The 19,362-nt window shown below is 45.6% G+C and overlaps 1 protein-coding gene across 2 annotated transcripts in view; it reads right to left on the reverse strand.

Moving 5' to 3' along the window:
- Positions 1–19,362, reverse strand: part of LOC121573427 (dymeclin) — a 138,004-nt gene that overhangs the window by 101,636 nt on the left and 17,006 nt on the right. For both annotated transcript variants that reach the window (XM_041885399.1, XM_041885398.1), the window contains exons 6-8: positions 16,103–16,175; positions 8,256–8,381; positions 5,891–6,033 (exon numbers count right to left, since the gene is read on the reverse strand). In XM_041885399.1, the coding sequence (XP_041741333.1) occupies positions 5,891–6,033; positions 8,256–8,381; positions 16,103–16,175 (342 nt within the window). The remainder of the gene's footprint in view (positions 1–5,890; positions 6,034–8,255; positions 8,382–16,102; positions 16,176–19,362) is intronic.

Below are 19,362 nucleotides of genomic sequence, written 5' to 3' on the forward strand. Positions count from 1 at the left end.
TTTAAGCCATGAGACAATTGAGACATGGATTGTGTGTGTGCCATTCAGAGGGTGAATGGGCAAGACAAAATATTTAAGTGCCTTTGAACGGGGGTATGGTAGTAGATGCCAGCCGCACCAGTTTGTGTCAAGAACTGCAACACTTCTGGGTTTTTCACGCTCAACAGTTTCCTGTATGTATCAAGAATGATCCACCACCTAAAGAACATCCAGCCAACTTGACACAACTGCGGGAAGCATTGGAGTCAACATGGGCCAGCATTCCTGTGGAACACTTTCGGCACCTTGTAGAGTCCATGACCTGACAAATTGAGGCTGTTCTGAGGGCAAACGGGGGGGTTCCTAAAATTTGGTATACTCAGCATTAACGATTTTACAGTTCATAAGGAAATTATGAATTAAGCCCTAATCTATGGATTTCACATGACTGGACAGGGAAGCCCACTTGGGAGCCAGGCCCAGCCAATCAGAATGAGTTTTCCCCCACAAAAGGGTTTTATTACAGACATAAATACTCCTCAGTTTCATCAACTGTCCAGGTGGCTGGTCTCAGACGATCCAGCAGGTGAAGAAGCCGGATGTGGAGGTCCTGGGCTGGCATTATAACACGTGGTCTGCGGTTGTGAGGCTGGTTGGACGTACTGCCAAATTCTCTAAAACGACGTTGGAGGCGGCTTATGGTAGCGATATGATCATTAAATTCTCTGCCAACAGCTCTGGTGGACATTCCTGCAGTCAGCATGCCAATTGCACACTCCCTCAAAACTTGAGACATCTGTGGCATTGTGTGACAAAACTGGACATTTTAGAGTGGCCTTTTATTGTCCCCAGCACAAAGTGCACCTGTGTAATGATCATGCTGTTTAATCAGCTTCTTGATATGCCACACCAGTCAGGTGGGTGGATTATCTTGGCAAAGGATAAATGCTCACTAACAGGGATGTAAACAAATTAGTGCACAACATTTTGAGAGAAATAAGCTTTTTGTGCGTATGGAACATTTCTGGGATCTTTTATTTCAGCTCATGAAACAGACCAACATGTGGCATTTATATTTTTGTTCAGTATATATATATATATAAATAATGGTGTGTATAGACAGTATGGACAGTATATGAATAGAAAAGGTGTGTACAGCAGTAGTTATATAGAATGAGCCTTGATTAGAATATAGTATATACATATGAAGTGGGTTAAACAGTATTCAAACATTATTAAAGTGACCAGTGATCAATGACTATATACATAGGGCAGAAGTCTCTAAGGTGCAGGGTAGAGTACCGGGTGGTAGCCGGCTAGTAACAGTGACTAAGTTCAGGGCTGGGTACTGGGTGGAAGCCGGCTAGTAGTGACTATTTCACAGTCTGAAGGCCTGGAGATAGGTGTCACTCAGTCCCAGCTTTGATGCACCTGTGCTGTCTCCGCCTTCTAGATGGTAGCAGGCCGTGGCTCGGGTGGCTGAGGTCCTTGATGATCTTCTTGGCCTTCCTGTGACACCGGGTGCTGTAGATGTCCTGGAGGTCAGGCAGTTTGCCCCCGGTGATGCGTTGGGCTGCCTGCACCACCCTCTGGAGAGCCCTGAGGTTGCGGACGGCGCAATTGCTATACCAGGCGGTGATACAGCCCGACAGGATGCTCTCGATGGTGCATCTGTAGAAGTTTGTGAGGGTCTTAGGGGCCAAGCCGAATTTCTTCAGCCTCCTGTGTGGCTGGACCATTTCAGGCTGTCAGTGATGTGCACGCCGAGGAACTTGAAGCTTTTCACCCTCTCCACTGCGGCCTCGATGTGGATGGGGGCGTGCTCTCTCTGCTGTCCACGATCAGCTCTTTCGTTTTGTTGACGTTGAGAGAGAGGTTATCTTCCTGGCACCACCCTGCCAGGGCCCTCACCTCCTCCCTGTAGGCTGTCTCGTTGTTGTTGGTAATCAGGCCTCCCACTGTTCGGTTGTATTTACAATGTTGTTTGTGCTTCACTGGTTGCCTTTTCTCATGGCAACAGGTCACAAATATTGCTGCTGTGATGGCACACTGTGGTATTTCACCTAATAGATATGTGAATTGATCAAAATTTGATTTGTTTTCCAATTCTTTGTGGGTCTGTAATCTAAGGGAAATATGGTCATACATTTGGCAGGAGGTTAAGAAGTGCAGCTCAGTTTCCACCTCATTTTGTGGGCAGTGTTCACATAGCCTGTCTTCTCAAGAGCCAGGTCTGCCTACGACGGCCTCTCTCAATAGCAAAGCTACGCCCACTGTGTCTGTACATGGCCGTTCCCCATCGTTCTCCTGTTTGATTTTCGTTCTTTTAATATATTTCCCTGTAGTTGGTTTCATCCCTCTCTTGGCCTGTGCCATGCCCGTGTCAGACTGACAGAGATAAATAAGACCATCGTTACATCCTTATGATCACAATGTTCTAAGCACTACATTTACATAATTTCCCTTTGCTTGATTTTGCCTGTCACGGTTTGCTGTTTCTTTACGTCATTCTGAAATGGGATCTTTCATGTACACAAAGTGCATGGAAGAATTCAACAGTTCTAAAAAAGCACAGGAAACATTCGAAAATAGAGCACCACACCAGGAAAATATGACAATTTCATGCTCATGGACCTCTTGGATGAAAAATACATAATGGGAGAAGAAAACAGCCATTCCCTGTCTCACTCACTCACTCACTATCTATATATTTATTTTCTCCCTCCCGCTCTTCTCCCAGTCTTCCACAGAGCTCTGAGTAGGCGCAGGGGAGGCAGGAGAGCTCAACATGCCAATACAAACCGTCTGATCAGAGGCCAAATCGGACCCTAAATAATAACCACAACACAACACTGTAAACAGCCCAGTCTCCCATGGTACCACCTCCACATCCCTTCTGATTGTCCAGAGGACTATAGGCTGTCCTCTGCCGTACAAATACCATTCATTCTTCCGCTTGGCTGTCAGACAGAACAGGCTCGTTGTCCTACATAAAGACATCAGTGTGAGTAGGGTACTAAAGTCGTGATTTACAACCAGGGTGCATTTTAGACTGTAGTTAGCTGCAGCCATGGCATGCAGACAGACAGTAAACGGATTTAGCTAGCTGCCATTCTAGAATGAGAGAGGATGTGGAAGAATCCTAAACAAAGCAGACAGAGGAAGTAAGTCATGAAGAGACTACCACAGTAAGGCACCTGTCTAGTCTGGCCAATGCTACAGTGTCTGTCTGGTAGGACATAGCAATTCCTTTCTCGCTCTATCTGTGAGGGCTCAGCTCTCTTTGGTACTGTGAATGGAAGACATTATGGGGAAATCTCAAGGAGGACTCCACACACACACAGACAGACACACAGGCCTGAGGAGCCTTCACCGCTGCAAATCAACAAGACGGACTGGTCTGAACTCGTGCTGAACCCTAACCAGCAGCCTCTAGTGATCTGTGAAGGGCCTGGTGTGAAGAGAGACAGACAAGGGCAATGCAGAAGAGGAAGATTGGAACGATGAAGAGAGTAAAAAAACATCCACTCTAACTTTGTTGCTCACCCCGGGCATTGGAGTGAAATGGCTGCTCAGCACTCACTGCCACATAACACTACAAAGAAAATTTTAAATCCATTTCATCCTTTTGGCCAAAGTCTCTCCAATCCATCAATCAATCAAATGTATTTTATTAAGCCCTTTTTACATCAGCAGCTGTCACAAAGTGCTTTTACAGAAACCGAGCCTAAAACCCCAAACAGCAAGCAATGCAGATGTAGAAGCACGGTGGCTAGGAAAAACTCCCTAGAAGGCAGGAACCTAGGAAGAAACCTAGAGAGGAACCAGGCTCTGAGGGGTGGCCAGTCCTCTTCTGGCTGTGCCGGGTGGAGATTATAAGAGTACATGGCCATTAAGCCCAGATCATTCTTCAAGATGTTCAAACGTTCATAGATGACCAGCAGGGTCAAATAATAATCACAGTGGTTGTAGAGGGTTCAACAGATCAGCACCCCAGGAGTAAATGTCAGTACGCTTTTCAGTACACTAGCATTCACTTCCAGGCACCCCCCCCCCCCGCAGGCCCCATACCGGCTACCCAGAGAGAGAGAGAGAGCTGGGTCAGGGGTCAGGGGTCAGCGGGCTTCCTGGTTTCCCTGGCCAGGCTAGCAAAACATTTATTATAACGGTTTATATTTTTATCTCAGGCTCCACTCCAGCCATTAGAGGACGAGAGTGTCTTGTAATTTTGTGTTGCGCGCGCGTGTCCATGAATATGTATTTGTGCATGTGTGTCTGTGTGTGTCAGAGACCTAACCAGCCACATCCCTGGCACTGAGCGATTCCCACAGTTCAATCACTACAGGCAGTGGTCTGACTCTAAGGGACCATGAATCAACGGTTTACACTGCTATAGTACTTCACTACTTCCCATTAAAACAACTGGCCTGCTGCGTCCCAAATAGCACCCTATTCCCTATGTAGTGCACTACTACTTTTGATCAGAACCCTATGGTCCCTGATCAAAAGTAGTGCACTATATAGGGAATAAGATGCTATTTGGTACGGGAGGCCTGGTATCACAGAGCGAGGTCTCTACTAACTAACTGCAAAGACCCAATTCAAAAACAAAGACATCACACCACCACAGTCATTACAGACATTGATAAAAGATCTAGACAGACAAGAAGTCTAACATTACTGTCTTGGTCTGACAATGAGGAAAGACAACAGGCAACACGGCGTCTCAGAGCTGCTCATTAACCTGAAATGCATCCTAGCAGAGAGAGATCTAGTAAAGTCTATCTGGCGCTGTCCTCTGGCTCCACTACTCATGTCTGAGAGAGTCTTTCTGACTCCACTACTCATGTCTGAGAGAGTCTTGGCTTACATCAGTACAATTACATTTCAACGTTCAAATGAAGGGATGTAAACCAATCCTGTGATTTGTGTGACGAGGCAGAGTATAAAGTCAGACAGTTTGGGAGGTGATGTCATTTCATCGCAGATCAACCCTGTACTTACAGTACAGCTACAGCCCAAAATAACACAACCTCACAACATATATCAGTGTGTGTGTGTGTGTGTGTGTGTGTGTGTGTGTGTGTGTCTGCATCCCTGTGCATGTGTATGCTAGGCTTGGGCGGCATACCAGGGTATTTTGAAATACCAACGGTATGATTTTCAATACCGTCAAATAGCAACAACAAAAATATTTTGATTTTATTTGTTCTTTAGAAATAAATACCTGCAGTCAACTTGTGCACTAGGTTAATAAATAAAGAGTTCTTCAGTTCGCGGGTTGCGTAATTTTTTTCATTATGAAGCCGTTCCCCACAGCAGCTGATTGAGACAGTCACATGGTATGCTTTGTTTACTAAATGAAAGCTTTCCTGACATGACAATCTACTGTTGTGCTGCTCAAGAGAGGTGATCAAGTTACACTTGAAATTCACTACTAATGTTTGCCAGCTATCTACCTTACAACTATAAGTTAACTATCCAAGACGTGCCAAATAAATTATCTCCAGCTCAGGGATCCAGCGATGCATTTGGTTTGCTAACATGCTTTGTGACTAGCTGGCAAGATCAAGTTTCTTGGTTCCAGCGGAAACAATCAATCCCCTCCTTGATCAACATCCCTGCTGTCTAATATTTGTTTTGTGTGTGCAGCAAAACAGTTGTATAACTTTATGAGCTGGGGTGTCTGTCCTTGCAATTAGTTTATGTTCGCTTGCGCATGTTAGCATTTAGCTAGCGTCCGCTATGGGAATTCTCTAGTACTTTGTTAGCATTTGTTAGCATAATTTTTTTTTAAAGATTCACGTTTGTAAAGAAATAGCGCCCCCTTGTGTGCAATGCCGGTTATACCGTATCTGGATGTATGTATCTGGATACCACCCAACCCTAGTGTGCTCCTTCTTGTACTTACTCGCTACCCCCGAGGCAAGGCCGTAGAGCAGGCCTCCGCCGTCTGACTGCTGCTCAAAGATGTGTGTGGCGGGAGGTGGACACTTCTCCTGTCTGATGAAGTTATACAGCAGGGTCTTCACTAACCCACTGGTCAGGGACACACTGGCAGAACAGAGACAGAGACAAGGAGGTCAGGGACAGAAAGTAAGACAGAACAGGTCTGATGAAGTTATACAGCAGGGTCTTCACTAACCCACTGGTCAGGGACACACTGGCAGAACAGAGACAGAGACAGAGACAAGGAGGTCAGGGACAGAAAGTAAGACAGAACAGGTCTGATGAAGTTATACAGCAGGGTCTTCACTAACCCACTGGTCAGGGACACACTGGCAGAACAGAGGCAGAGACAAGGAGGTCAGGGACAGAAAGTAAGACAGAACAGGTCTGATGAAGTTATACAGCAGGGTCTTCACTAACCCACTGGTCAGGGACACACTGGCAGAACAGAGACAGAGACAGAGACAAGGAGGTCAGGGACAGAAAGTAAGACAGAACAGGTCTGATGAAGTTATACAGCAGGGTCTTCACTAACCCACTGGTCAGGGACACACTGGCAGAACAGAGGCAGAGACAAGGAGGTCAGGGACAGAAAGTAAGACAGAACAGGTCTGATGAAGTTATACAGCAGGGTCTTCACTAACCCACTGGTCAGGGACACACTGGCAGAACAGAGACAGAGACAGAGACAAGGAGGTCAGGGACAGAAAGTAAGACAGAACAGGTCTGATGAAGTTATACAGCAGGGTCTTCACTAACCCACTGGTCAGGGACACACTGGCAGAACAGAGACAGAGACAAGGAGGTCAGGGACAGAAAGTAAGACAGAACAGGTCTGATGAAGTTATACAGCAGGGTCTTCACTAACCCACTGGTCAGGGACACACCGGCAAAGACAACAGGACCACAGTCTGTAACACAAAGGCCGGCACAGCAACAGAAAACACAGATCTGCTGGCAGTAGATGGGCACGACGTCGACCATGAACGGTTGTTATCATATGCTGTAACTGTTTCATAATAACACATATCTGAAGAAACAGTGAACAAGAGGAGAGTTGTTCTTATAATCTCAAGACCGATGTTGAAATAATGAAATATGTTAAAGACAAAAAGGGAGACAGGATGACTGGCCTTTCTGTGTTAATGATAATAGGAGTTTACTGTTTTTGGATGTTTTTGTGGGAAACCAACGTTAAAACATGAAAATAGCTTGGAAAGATACGGGAAAACGGCCCAAGAAAAGCAGCAGTGGGCTTACGTTTGTTGTGTTTAAAATGTGAGGAGAGAAACACAAACTCTATTGTGAGAGGCTGGTGAGTGTGTGTGTGTGTGTGTGTGAGTGAGACAGAGAGAAGTGGACGGCTTAGAGAAACAGCTTGTGTGTTTTTGTGGCCGCTGTTTTTAGTCCGAGGCTTCCTGTGTGCCCTGGCCAGGCTCCCACTGGACCCCAGACAGGGTCGCACTGTGTGTGTGTGTACTTTGCTCTGTGTGTATGTGCGTCTCTTTGTGAGTGTGTACGAACACCGTGCTCTCGCAACAAAACAACACTCGGGCATGGCGGCAGCCAGGCCAGGCAGGAACTCTGTAACCCTGAACCTTTGACACAACACTGACCGGAGCACTACCCCTGCCCGTCCTCCCCCGTATCCTTACGCCACAGACACAATCACTATGTGTTCTGCCTCCTCTTCACCCTTGGTTACCCACTACCAGACGGGTTAGGGCCAGACCACTTCTGTGCCCCAAATGGCACCCTGTTGTCTATGTAATGCACTACTTTTGACCAGAGCCCCACAATGGGCCCTGGTCAAAAACGGTGCACTAAATAGGTTATAGAGTGCCATTCGGGGCACAGCCCTGTAGAACCACCAGGGAGATGACTGGCTCTCTGCTTAGTGCCCGAGACAGACAGACATCTTGGCTGGGCCACTTTTCACAGAAAGTGAGAGCTGAGAACATTACCAGGAACCCGAGAATGTTACTCCGGAACCCTGAATCTGAATCTAATTTCCAAGGACTCATGAAGACTTGCTAAAGTTCCTTAGTTAGGTTCAGGTGATTGTGTTATTGTGGATACTCCCTTGTCAGGAGTCTAGGTTACTTTTAGGTCATGTGATTGTGTCATTGTGCTAAATAAGAGTAAATGGGGAGACTACAGCCACACCACCCATATCTGTTTAGGTATGTAGCAGACCTGGGTTCAAATTGTATTCGATTTCTTTCAAATGTCTCCACACTCTCATCGTCCCTTCATCAGGTACTGGTAAATGAGTTTGTCTCACAGGATCTGTGTATGTGTGTGTGTAGATCCACGTATCCACTCACCATCGTCCCTTGATCAGGTACTGGTAAATTAGTCCGTCTCTCAGCATCTCCTTGTGGAAGAGCTGGTAGGACAGTAACACCAGCATGGTAGTCACAGCCTCAAACAGGATACTGTAAGTGATGTCCCTGTGAGAGAGAGAGAGAGAGAGAGAGAGAGAGAGAGAGAGAGAGAGAGAGAGAGAGAGAGAGAGAGAGAGAGAGAGAGAGAGAGAGAGAGAGAGAGAGAGAGAGAGAGAGAGAGAGAGAGAGAGAGAGAGAGGAGAGAGAGAGAGAGAGAGAGAGAGAGAGAGAGAGAGAGAGAGAGAGAGAGAGAGAGAGAGAGAGAGAGGGGGGGAGAGAGGGAGAGGGGGAGAGAGAGAGAGAGAGAGCGAGAGAGAGAGAGGGACAGAGGGACAGAGGGACAGAGGGACAGAGGGACAGAGAGACAGAGAGAGAGAGTGATAAATACCTGTTATAGTACCATTATTTGGTGACTGTGTTGCACAAAGCCTGTTCAGTTGACAGGAAACATGGCATTCTGAATTAATGTGGTGTGTCGTTGAGAGGAGGACGAGGTAACCTAAGCTAACCCATAAGGGTTTGCGTGACCTATAAGCTGCTCTCCCCCTCATGAATTGGCCCACATGTAGTGACTAACAGATTGAGCATCTCTATGTCTCTGTGTGACATGTCCTCGTTGTTATAGACGGGTTGGTTGTTTAGCAACAAAAGCGAAGCGTGCGCAACTACAGTATGGGGCAAAACAGATGGGATTGGCTTAGATTGTTGACAACATGTAAACAACAATTCTGACTCAAATGTTTATTGAAAACAAATACATTTGCACAATGAGCACGTGTTGTCTCAAATATATCGTTACAGTTGTTGGTTAGCTAGCATTTATTTTGCCATATTAGCATAGACGTGACATCAGTCAAAACACCTCAAAACAAGACATGGTATCAATAAGATGAACCGAGCTGAAACGAGCCCCCTAGGATTCCCCACATGGCAGCTTCTTATCATTGTTGCTAGCCATCTGGCCATCCAGAATCACAACACACGCCATTGAAGCGTGCGCATCGTTTGTGACAATGTCAGTTACCACGTCGACGTTTGTGACATTGTCAGCTAACATTCTACGTTTGTGATAGTCGTGACACAAACATGGTCCTCCAGCCTCAGCATAACCACCAGTCTTCCTCCACAGGATCCATTCCATCCTACAACCACCACAGGATCCATTCCATCCTACCACCACCACAGGATCCATTCCATCCTACAACCACCACAGGATCCATTCCATCCTACAACCACCACAGGGATCCATTCCATCCTACCACCACCACAGGGATCCATTCCATCCTACCACCACCACAGGGATCCATTCCATCCTACCACCACCACAGGATCCATTCCATCCTACCACCACCACAGGGATCCATTCCATCCTACCACCACCACAGGGATCCATTCCATCCTACAACCACCACAGGGATCCATTCCATCCTACCACCACCACAGGGATCCATTCCATCCTATCACCACCACAGGGATCCATTCCATCCTACCACCACCACAGGGATCCATTCCATCCTACCACCACCACAGGGATCCATTCCATCCTACCACCACCACCACAGGGATCCATTCCATCCTACAACCACCACAGGGATCCATTCCATCCTACAACCACCACAGGGATCCATTCCATCCTACAACCACCACAGGGATCCATTCCATCCTACCACCACCACAGGGATCCATTCCATCCTACAACCACCACAGGGATCCATTCCATCCTACCACCACCACAGGGATCCATTCCATCCTACCACCACCACAGGGATCCATTCCATCCTACCACCACCACAGGGATCCATTCCATCCTACAACCACCACAGGGATCCATTCCATCCTACCACCACCACAGGGATCCATTCCATCCTACCACCACCACAGGGATCCATTCCATCCTACAACCACCACAGGGATCCATTCCATCCTACCACCACCACAGGGATCCATTCCATCCTACCACCACCACAGGGATCCATTCCATCCTACCACCACCACCACAGGGATCCATTCCATCCTACCACCACCACAGGGATCCATTCCATCCTACCACCACCACAGGGATTCTACTGTGTTTATTGAACCGGTTCCATCCTGAGGAAACGAGGTTGTGGTACTATTTCCTTCTGATGAATTGGACCACACTAACAGATGGAGCAGCATCTCCATGTCTCTGTGTGATATAACCAGTGCTTGATTTCGACTGAAATAGGCACCAGTACTGATTTTGGGTACCGTTACTGTTTAAATTGAGGTGGAACTCCTCAATACTATTGAGTTAATATTCTATTTGAGGTGCCGTTACTCAGTTCCCGGAGAACACCTGCCCAAGTCGAGCACCGGACATAACTGCATGTCTAAAGTGACACTGGTCGTCACAGAGAGAGCCCTATGCTCTTCCCCAGCTCTCTCTATCCCTCCCACTCTATTTCTCTCCCCCTCCATTTTTCCTCTCCTTCCTGTCCCCCCGCTCTTCCAGTTCCGTTGCACAGCCTGTGATGTCACACGGCACGGATGCCTAACACTTTCAGAGACACACAGGGTTCTATTTTTACACCTGGTTCTTCTCACTTAGAGTGGGGCTGCTATACCACTGACTGGTAGTGATACATACACTGAGGGAGGGAGGGAGAGAGGAGAGCTCTAGTCTTCCTCTTGGCATTAGACTGGCATCTAGAGATTAAACGGTCTGTAAAACCCATCCAGGCCCTGTTAACGGTTCACTTTACAGTTTCAGTTTAACAGGAAGGCTACCATAGAATAAATATCCAAATGGCTTAGCTACCGCACTCGGGTCACTGTTGTAGCTTAGCTACCGCACTCGGGTCACTGTTGTAGCTTAGCTACCGCACTCGGGTCACTGTTGTAGCTTAGCTACCGCACTCGGTCACTGTTGTAGCTTAGCTACCGCACTCGGGTCACTGTTGTAGCTTAGCTACCGCACTCGGTCACTGTTGTAGCTTAGCTACCGCACTCGGGTCACTGTTGTAGCTTAGCTACCGCACTCGGTCACTGTTGTAGCTTAGCTACCGCACTCGGGTCCCTGTTGTAGCTTAGCTACCGCACTCGGGTCCCTGTTGTAGCTTAGCTACCGCACTCGGGTCACTGTTGTAGCTTAGCTACCGCACTCGGGTCACTGTTGTAGCTTAGCTACCGCACTCGGTCACTGTTGTAGCTTAGCTACCGCACTGGGTCACTGTTGTAGCTTAGCTACCGCACTCGGGTCACTGTTGTAGCTTAGCTACCGCACTCGGGTCACTGTTGTAGCTTAGCTACCGCACTCGGGTCACTGTTGTAGCTTAGCTACCGCACTCGGGTCACTGTTGTAGCTTAGCTACCGCACTCGGGTCACTGTTGTAGCTAAAACATTTTATAGGACAAATGTTGAGAGCGATTAAGCCAACCCCCTATGTCTTACCCCATAGTTGTGCACGTGTCACTTTTGTTGCTAAACAACCAACCCGTCTATTGACAACGACAGGCTACATTGCCTGCTCCTCCCCCTATCTGATAGTGGTAGTGGGGTGGTAACGTCTAGTCTCCATTATGGCTCTAATCTGATAGTGGTAGTGGGGTGGTAACACCTAGTCTCCATTATGGCTCTAATGTGATAGTGGGGTGGTAACGTCTAGTCTCCATTATGGCTCTAATGTGATAGTGGGGTGGTAACGTCTAGTCTCCATTATGGCTCTAATCTGATAGTGGTAGTAGGGTGGTAACGTCTAGTCTCCATTATGGCTCTAATCTGATAGTGGTAGTGGGGTGGTAACGTCTAGTCTCCATTATGGCTCTAATCTGATAGTGGTAGTGGGGTGGTAACGTCTAGTCTCCATTATGGCTCTAATGTGATAGTGGTAGTAACGTCTAGTCTCCATTATGGCTCTAATCTGATAGTTGTAGTGGGGTGGTAACGCCTAGTCTCCCTTATGGCTCAGATCAGCTTGCCTACATAGTATACACCATAGACATACATCATTCACACACACACACCCAGCTCAGAGAGACCCAGCTCAGAGACCCAGCTCAGAGAGACCCACCCAGCTCAGAGACCCAGCTCAGAGAGACCCACCCAGCTCAGAGAGACCCAGCTCAGAGAGACCCACCCAGCTCAGAGACCAAGCTCAGAGAGACCCACCCAGCTCAGAGAGACCCAGCTCAGAGACCCAGCTCAAAGAGACCCACCCAGCTCAGAGAACCAGCTCAGAGACCCAGCTCAGAGAACCAGCTCAGAGACCCAGCTCAGAGACCCACCCAGCTCAGAGACCCAGCTCAGAGACCCATCCAGCTCAGAGAGACCCAGCTCATGAGCTCCATCAGCAGCAGATTTGAATTTAGAATGGGAAATTAATGTATTTATGCAGCAAATGTTAGTGCATAGAATCGTATCGAATTTCCATCCCACGCTTTTCATTCTCGAAAATGAATATATATATATATATATATATAAACTCAGCAAAAAAAGAAATGTCCCTTTTTCAGGACCCTGTCTTTCAAAGATAATTCGTAAAAATCGGGGGGGCTTATTATCACTGAATAAAGTTATCAGGACGAAATTTCAATTGACATAATATGTACATACACTTTTCAATTCACATTAGTGACGGGAATGTCACGAGCCGAGAGAAGGTTTCGGTTGACGTTCTTGCGTCGCAGCTCAAAAGTACCGTAAATGTCACAGTAGCCACTAGCCTGGAAGAGAACCATTGCAAACTATTCTACTAGCTAATGTTAAAGGGACATTTCAAAAATGTTCTACTTCATAATCTCCAGCACCACCACAACATCAACATATGTGAAAATGGCGCGTTTCTATATTTTGTACAGAAAAATATATATGCCTCAATCTTTTTCTGTACAAAATATAGAAACGCGCCATTTTCACATATGTTGATGTTGTGGTGGTGCTGGAGATGATGAATTCTGAAATGTTCCTTTAAGTAAGCAACTCTTCCATATTACACTCTTGAATAAAGCAACAATTCACAAGCATGTACAGAGAATTAAAGGGTTTCAGGGCCTAAAATGTACGTTTTGTTCACTAGCCACCGTGGCAGGTAGGTTTTTTTTTAAACTACAAGCCACTCAGATTTTTTAACAGCCAAAATATTTTGGGGCCATAATTACTATTTAAAAAAACTGATGACCATGCTTTGTTATGTTTCTAAAACAAGAAATGTATTAGTAAGAAGTAATGTGGTATAATGCTCAATTTCATTACATTTTTTGTGACTTGAGTCTTTTAACCAAAATGTTCAGCTGCCCCTTTAAGGGTGTGAGGTTACCGTGGTAATGGGGTCACTCGAGTCACGTCACGTGTGTCTGTGTGTGTGTGAGATTTGGGATGTGACTAGTAGTAAGTAGACAGCGTCTACAGTAGCGTTTCCCAAACTTGGTCCTTGGGACCCGAAGGGGTGCACGTTTTGGTTTTTGCCCTAACACTACACAGCTGATTCAAATTGTCAAAGCTTGATGATTAGTTCAATATTTGAGTCAGCTGTCTAGTACTAGGGCAAAAAACTAAACATGCACCCCTTGGGGTCCCAAGGACAGAGTTTAGGAAACCATGGTCTACAGCGTCTCTTCGCTATCAGTTGAAGCAGCAGATTCAAACTAACATTGAAAAACAACCGAGCTTTTGAACAAAACAATGTAAATAGCCAAGAAACACTTGGACAAAGTCTTACTTTGTTGACTTGGGTAAATTAGACAAACTTTTATGCCTGTGCCAGCGCCTCCAAAAACGAATCTATCAGCGCTTCACTTACAGTGCGCAAAGCTGTAAGATTCGTATTTCTTTGTGCGATTAGCAGCTATGAAACAAAACAGAAGAAATACTTTGAAAACGGCTACTAAAATCGCACATATGCTCATACTTTACTTTTGACTATTTTTATTCACAAATGCGAATGTAATGCTCGCACTGTAGGGCCACCCGCCAACGTGGCTAGTGAAATAGCCATTCTTACTCACCAATACCTAAATCTACCCTCATTTGGCGGGTTTCAATTTTATGCCCTGAAGGGTTTCTCCTCTGTACACTCATTACATTTTACCTTCAAGACAATATCACAGTTACTGCTAGCTAAAGCTAATATGTCTTTAGCCTATCAAAAATGAACGATTACCCCTCTAATACCAATATAAAGTAGGTCTACCTTACAACAAACCATGCTTTATTTTTTTATCAACATCATGCAAATTATTAGGCTCAGGCTACATGTGGTAAAAGCAAATTTGCGACTGAAAACGTGGGTAGGCTATAATTCACCGGGGAGTTGAGATGTTGAGCTGTTCTATATGGAAGGTCATTCCCGCCACCCAAAAATATAATAAATACTGTACATATAGATGATATGTATCTTTATTTGTAGCATTGTGTGGCGATTTCCATCTATCCACGTGGCAGAGATCAGCACAGCAGGGCTGCTGGCAAACGTGTGGCGAGCTGGCATTACCCCCAGTACTTTTGATTTGGTTGAATAAAAAATATTGACACAAAAGCGTTGAAAAGAGGGATAAAGTACTGTTGTTTGGATTGATTCGCCTCATGAATTGTTTGACATGATTTTTATGTTTTCATGCTCCCTAGGGCCAGGAGTTTTTTTAATTTTTTATTAAATACCCTACCCCCATTCTGTGACCTGTGGTGCCACCTCTGAAATGACCAAACAATGTTAGAAATGAAGAAAAAAAAATACATATTTGTATGATCTACCATCTCAATATGTTGACTTACGTTTCTCAAAATGTTGACTTACATATGTCAACACTTTGAGATAGCATCACCAGTATTAAAAAAAAAAAGATGTTGGTGCAAGGAATGGGCTTCCATAGTTTTCCATGGCTCAGAGCAGCCGGCAGCTACGGCAACATGTTCAGAATGTAACAGGCTGTTACTGCAATTTCAGGTAAAACCTCAATAAAACAAGTCTCAAATATAAGGAAAATGTCTATATATTTGAGCTGTTTCAGAAACATTGCTCTGCTATTTCCCATTATACTGTAGGAGCTTTGAGCTCAACGAGACAATTCTGTTCACACTGCCCTGATCGGAGGGGGGGCAACTGTCGGGCGTGTGTCGTGCGCAACCCTCGGGAGGTAGCGCTCGAGATGTGATAATTTCGCAAGTTTACACAACAGTACTGTGTCTGGAGAACCTTGTGAAAACGTCCCTTTGCTATCACCAATGTGAAAACAGCCTGAAGAAAGAAAGTGTCTGGCAGGTACAGACAGAGTCAGAGAAAGAATGATGAATTGAAAGACAAAGACAATGTCCTTGGTTTGACACCAGACTGACCTGGTGCTAATGGCCCATTCACACTGGAGCTCTCTATATTCAACCTGACCTGGTGCTAATGGCCCATTCACACTGGAGCTCTCTATATTCAACCTTTTGGGGGGAGTAGGTACAGAAGACAGGATCATCTTTCCCCACAACAGATGGTACCTTTAGGACTTAGGGTCTCATTATAAGAGGCTTTTATGTGAAAGGGGTATAAAATGCTGATGACACAGTCGGTGTGTGGAGATCTAATATTTCAATGCAGCAGGTATCTAGAACACCTGCAGTTTGTAGAGCTGGCCTTTCATTTGTCACCATCTGAGAGCCCATTAAAACAGCTGGAGGAGCCCAGACAGGCTCCAGACTCAGTCCCCATCCCTCCCCCTCTGCACCATCCCCTCACGGCAGGGGCACCTCCACGGTGTACCCCTCACCCTCCCTCCACCTCAGGTGGGAGCAATAGGGGGTCCAGACTCAGTCCACCCCTACCCCTCCCCAAGGTACTCACAGCAGGGGCACCTCGACGACTAGGTGCACCAGGTTACACATTAGCTCCTCTAGCAGGTCCTCGCTCCCCGTGTCTGCAGAGAGAGAGAGAGAGAGAGAGAGAGAGAGAGAGAGAGAGAGAGAGAGAGACACAGAGGGAGAAGTTTAGCCAATTACCTAGCCTGTCTCTGCTTTCACCCACCTTTCAATTAGACCAGCCAATAGCTACAATGACCCCCTACTCGACTACAAAGAGTACTTTGTGTCCATTTGGGTTCAATGGAAAAACGTGGAGTGGAGACCCAAGCTCACCTCACAGGAAAACCTACGCACATGAGAAGACCGCAAGGTACAGTGGGGTGGCTCTGTTGGATGCATGGCCTTGATAGCTATTAAATATACACTCAGTGGCCAGTTTATTAGGTCTAGTACCGGGTCGAATCCCTCTTTACCTCCAGAACAGCTTGATTTATTCTGGGAATGGAAACATTGCTCAACTGGTAACGAGGGAACTAATGTTCCCCACACCATTACACCACCGCCAACAGCCTGTACCGTTGACACCAGCCAGGATGGGGCCATGGACCAGGGCCTAAAATTGACACCCACCAGCTGCGTGTAGATTTTGGCATTGGCGGGTAAGATGTCTGTTTCACCAGCCACGTTGGCGGGTGGTCAGGGCTCCACGGCGCAAGTATTTCACTCGCATTTGGGAATAAAAAGTCAAATATGATCACATTTATAGTAAAATAAATGCTGCAGTAGCTGTTTTCAAAGTATTCCTGACGTTTCTGTTTCATAGCTGGTAAATAAATCGCACAAAGTAAAAGACTAGGAATCGTATATTGCTTATCCCACCTCGCACGGCAACGCTGGGGGGCTGTGAGCATGTGAAGAGCTGAGTAACAAATCATTTTTAGATGTGCTGCACACAGACATAACAGTTGGTCTAATTTACTTTTAACTAAAGTCTACCCATGTCGTCCAACATTTTATACTTTTGACTCATCTGTCCATAGAACATTCTTCCAAGAGTCTTAACGATCATCCAGGTGCTTTTTGGCAAACTGGAGTCAACTTTTTGGACAAGATGGGTCCCATTATGTCTGGCGAAAACCATAGTAAAAACCTCATACCAACGGTCAAGCATGGTGGTGGTAGTGTGATGGTTTGGAGATGTTTTGCTGCCTCAGGACCTGGACAACTTGCCTTAATAGAAGGAACCATGAATTCTGCTCTGTATCAGAGAATTCTACAGGAGAATGTCAGACCATCCGTCTGTGAGCTGAAGCTGAAGCGCAGCTGGGTCATGCAGCAAGACAATGATCCAAAACACACAATCAAGTCTACATTAAAATGGTTAAAAGCAACACATTTGAAGTTTTGGAATGGCCTAGCCATTTCCAGACCTAATCCCTATTGAGATGTTGTGGCAGGACTTGGAACGACCAGTTCATGCTTGAAAACCCACAGTTAAAGCAGTTCTGCATGCAAGGGTGGGACAAAATTCCTCCACAGCGATGTGAGAGACTGATCAACAACTACAGGAAGCATTCGGTTGAGGTCATTGCAGCTAAAGGTAGCACAACCAGTTATTGAGTGTAAGGGGGCAATTACTTTTTCATAAGGGAATTGGGTGTTGCATAACTTTTATTAAATAAATAAAATACGTATACATTCTTTTTTTTGTATTTGTAAACTCAGGTTCCCTTTATCTAATATTAGGTTCTGATAACATTCAGTAGAAAAAATATGCAAAAGTAGAAAAAAATCGCAAGGGGGAAATATTTTTTCACAGCACTGTACCAGATTACTTCTTACTTGTAATACATTTATTGTTTTAGAAATATTACAAAGCCTGCTCATCCTTTTTTTGTGTTTTGTTGGGGTAATTTTAGCGGCAAAAATGATTTTAGCTGGTAAAAAATCTGAGTGGCTGGTAGATGTTTTTGATCTACCTGCAGGTGGACCAAAAAGTCACATTTTCACTCTGCCATCAGCATGATGCAACAGGAACTGGGAACAATGTCGTGCGTGAAAAGCACAGGAGGCCGGCCGTTTCTGAGATACTGGAACCGTCGAGCCAGGCACCGACGATCATACCACGCTCAAAGACGCTTAAGGTCAATCGTTTTGCGCATTCTAACGTTCAATCGAACAGTAACTGAATGCCTCGATGCCTGCTTTATACAGCAAGCCACGGCCACGTGACTCATTGTCTGTAGGAGCTAACGATTTTTGTCAATGGGCTGGTGTACCTAATAAACTGACAACTGATTGTATATATGCTCTGAGCTATGGCAACAGAGACGAGAAACGGGCGGTCTTGTAGATCGTTTTATCATGGCAACGTCCATTTATCGTTTACCTGCTGTGATTGACCGTAAGGGTCTCTGGATATATTAGGGATGTGCATCTTTCCCTTTCAAGACGACTCGATACGTATACATGAGCTCCGTACAGCAACGATTCAGTTTGAAACGATTCAGTTTGATTAGAGAACGAATCAGTGCGACACGATTCGATGCACTAACATTTGCTGCATCAACACATTAATTTTCCATTTTAAATTCATATCTGCTGCTGATGGAGCTCATGAGCTGGGTCTCTGAGCTGGATGGGTCTCTGAGCTGGGTCTCTGAGCTGGATCTGTCTGAGCTGGATCTGTCTGAGCTGGGTCTCTGAGCTGGATCTGCCTGAGCCGACTTCTGTGTGTGTGTAGTCTGTGTTTTATTGTCCCCCCACTTTGGTTCTGAAATCCCCATCACCCACTAATTCACCTGTCATTTTTTGCAGATTGTGTTGGAGCTAGTAATGTATCAATATTTATCATTTACAAATTAGCCATGACATAGCCAATGAATATATAGCACAACATTGGATTTCATCCCAACTAAAAAATCTAATGGTTTTGACCGTTTGGGAGTGATCTTCTCTTCTCCTCTGTGGTTGCTGTCCTCGTTATGAAATTATCAACTTTACCCTGTATAGTATATAAAAAAATGACCATATACACCGATTGTTTAAAGCAAAACTACCAAAACGATTGCTGATGGTGAACCTGAACAATCAAAATAGAATCTATTGTAATCCCCATTCAGCAGGTATAGTCAGATGAGAGTTGTCTCCAGTAGCTTACTTTCAACAGCGGATAGATGACAATTACCTAGCAAATTACACAGGTTGTCACTCAACTAATAAAGCCTAATATCAAGCAAGCCATTTTAGCATTTGAATGCTGAAGGTGCCGCGCAGATGTGCAAGATCAGGAACAGGCCGCCT

This window comes from Coregonus clupeaformis, chromosome 9, assembly GCF_020615455.1.
Source record: "Coregonus clupeaformis isolate EN_2021a chromosome 9, ASM2061545v1, whole genome shotgun sequence".
Taxonomy (NCBI): Eukaryota; Metazoa; Chordata; class Actinopteri; order Salmoniformes; family Salmonidae; genus Coregonus; species Coregonus clupeaformis.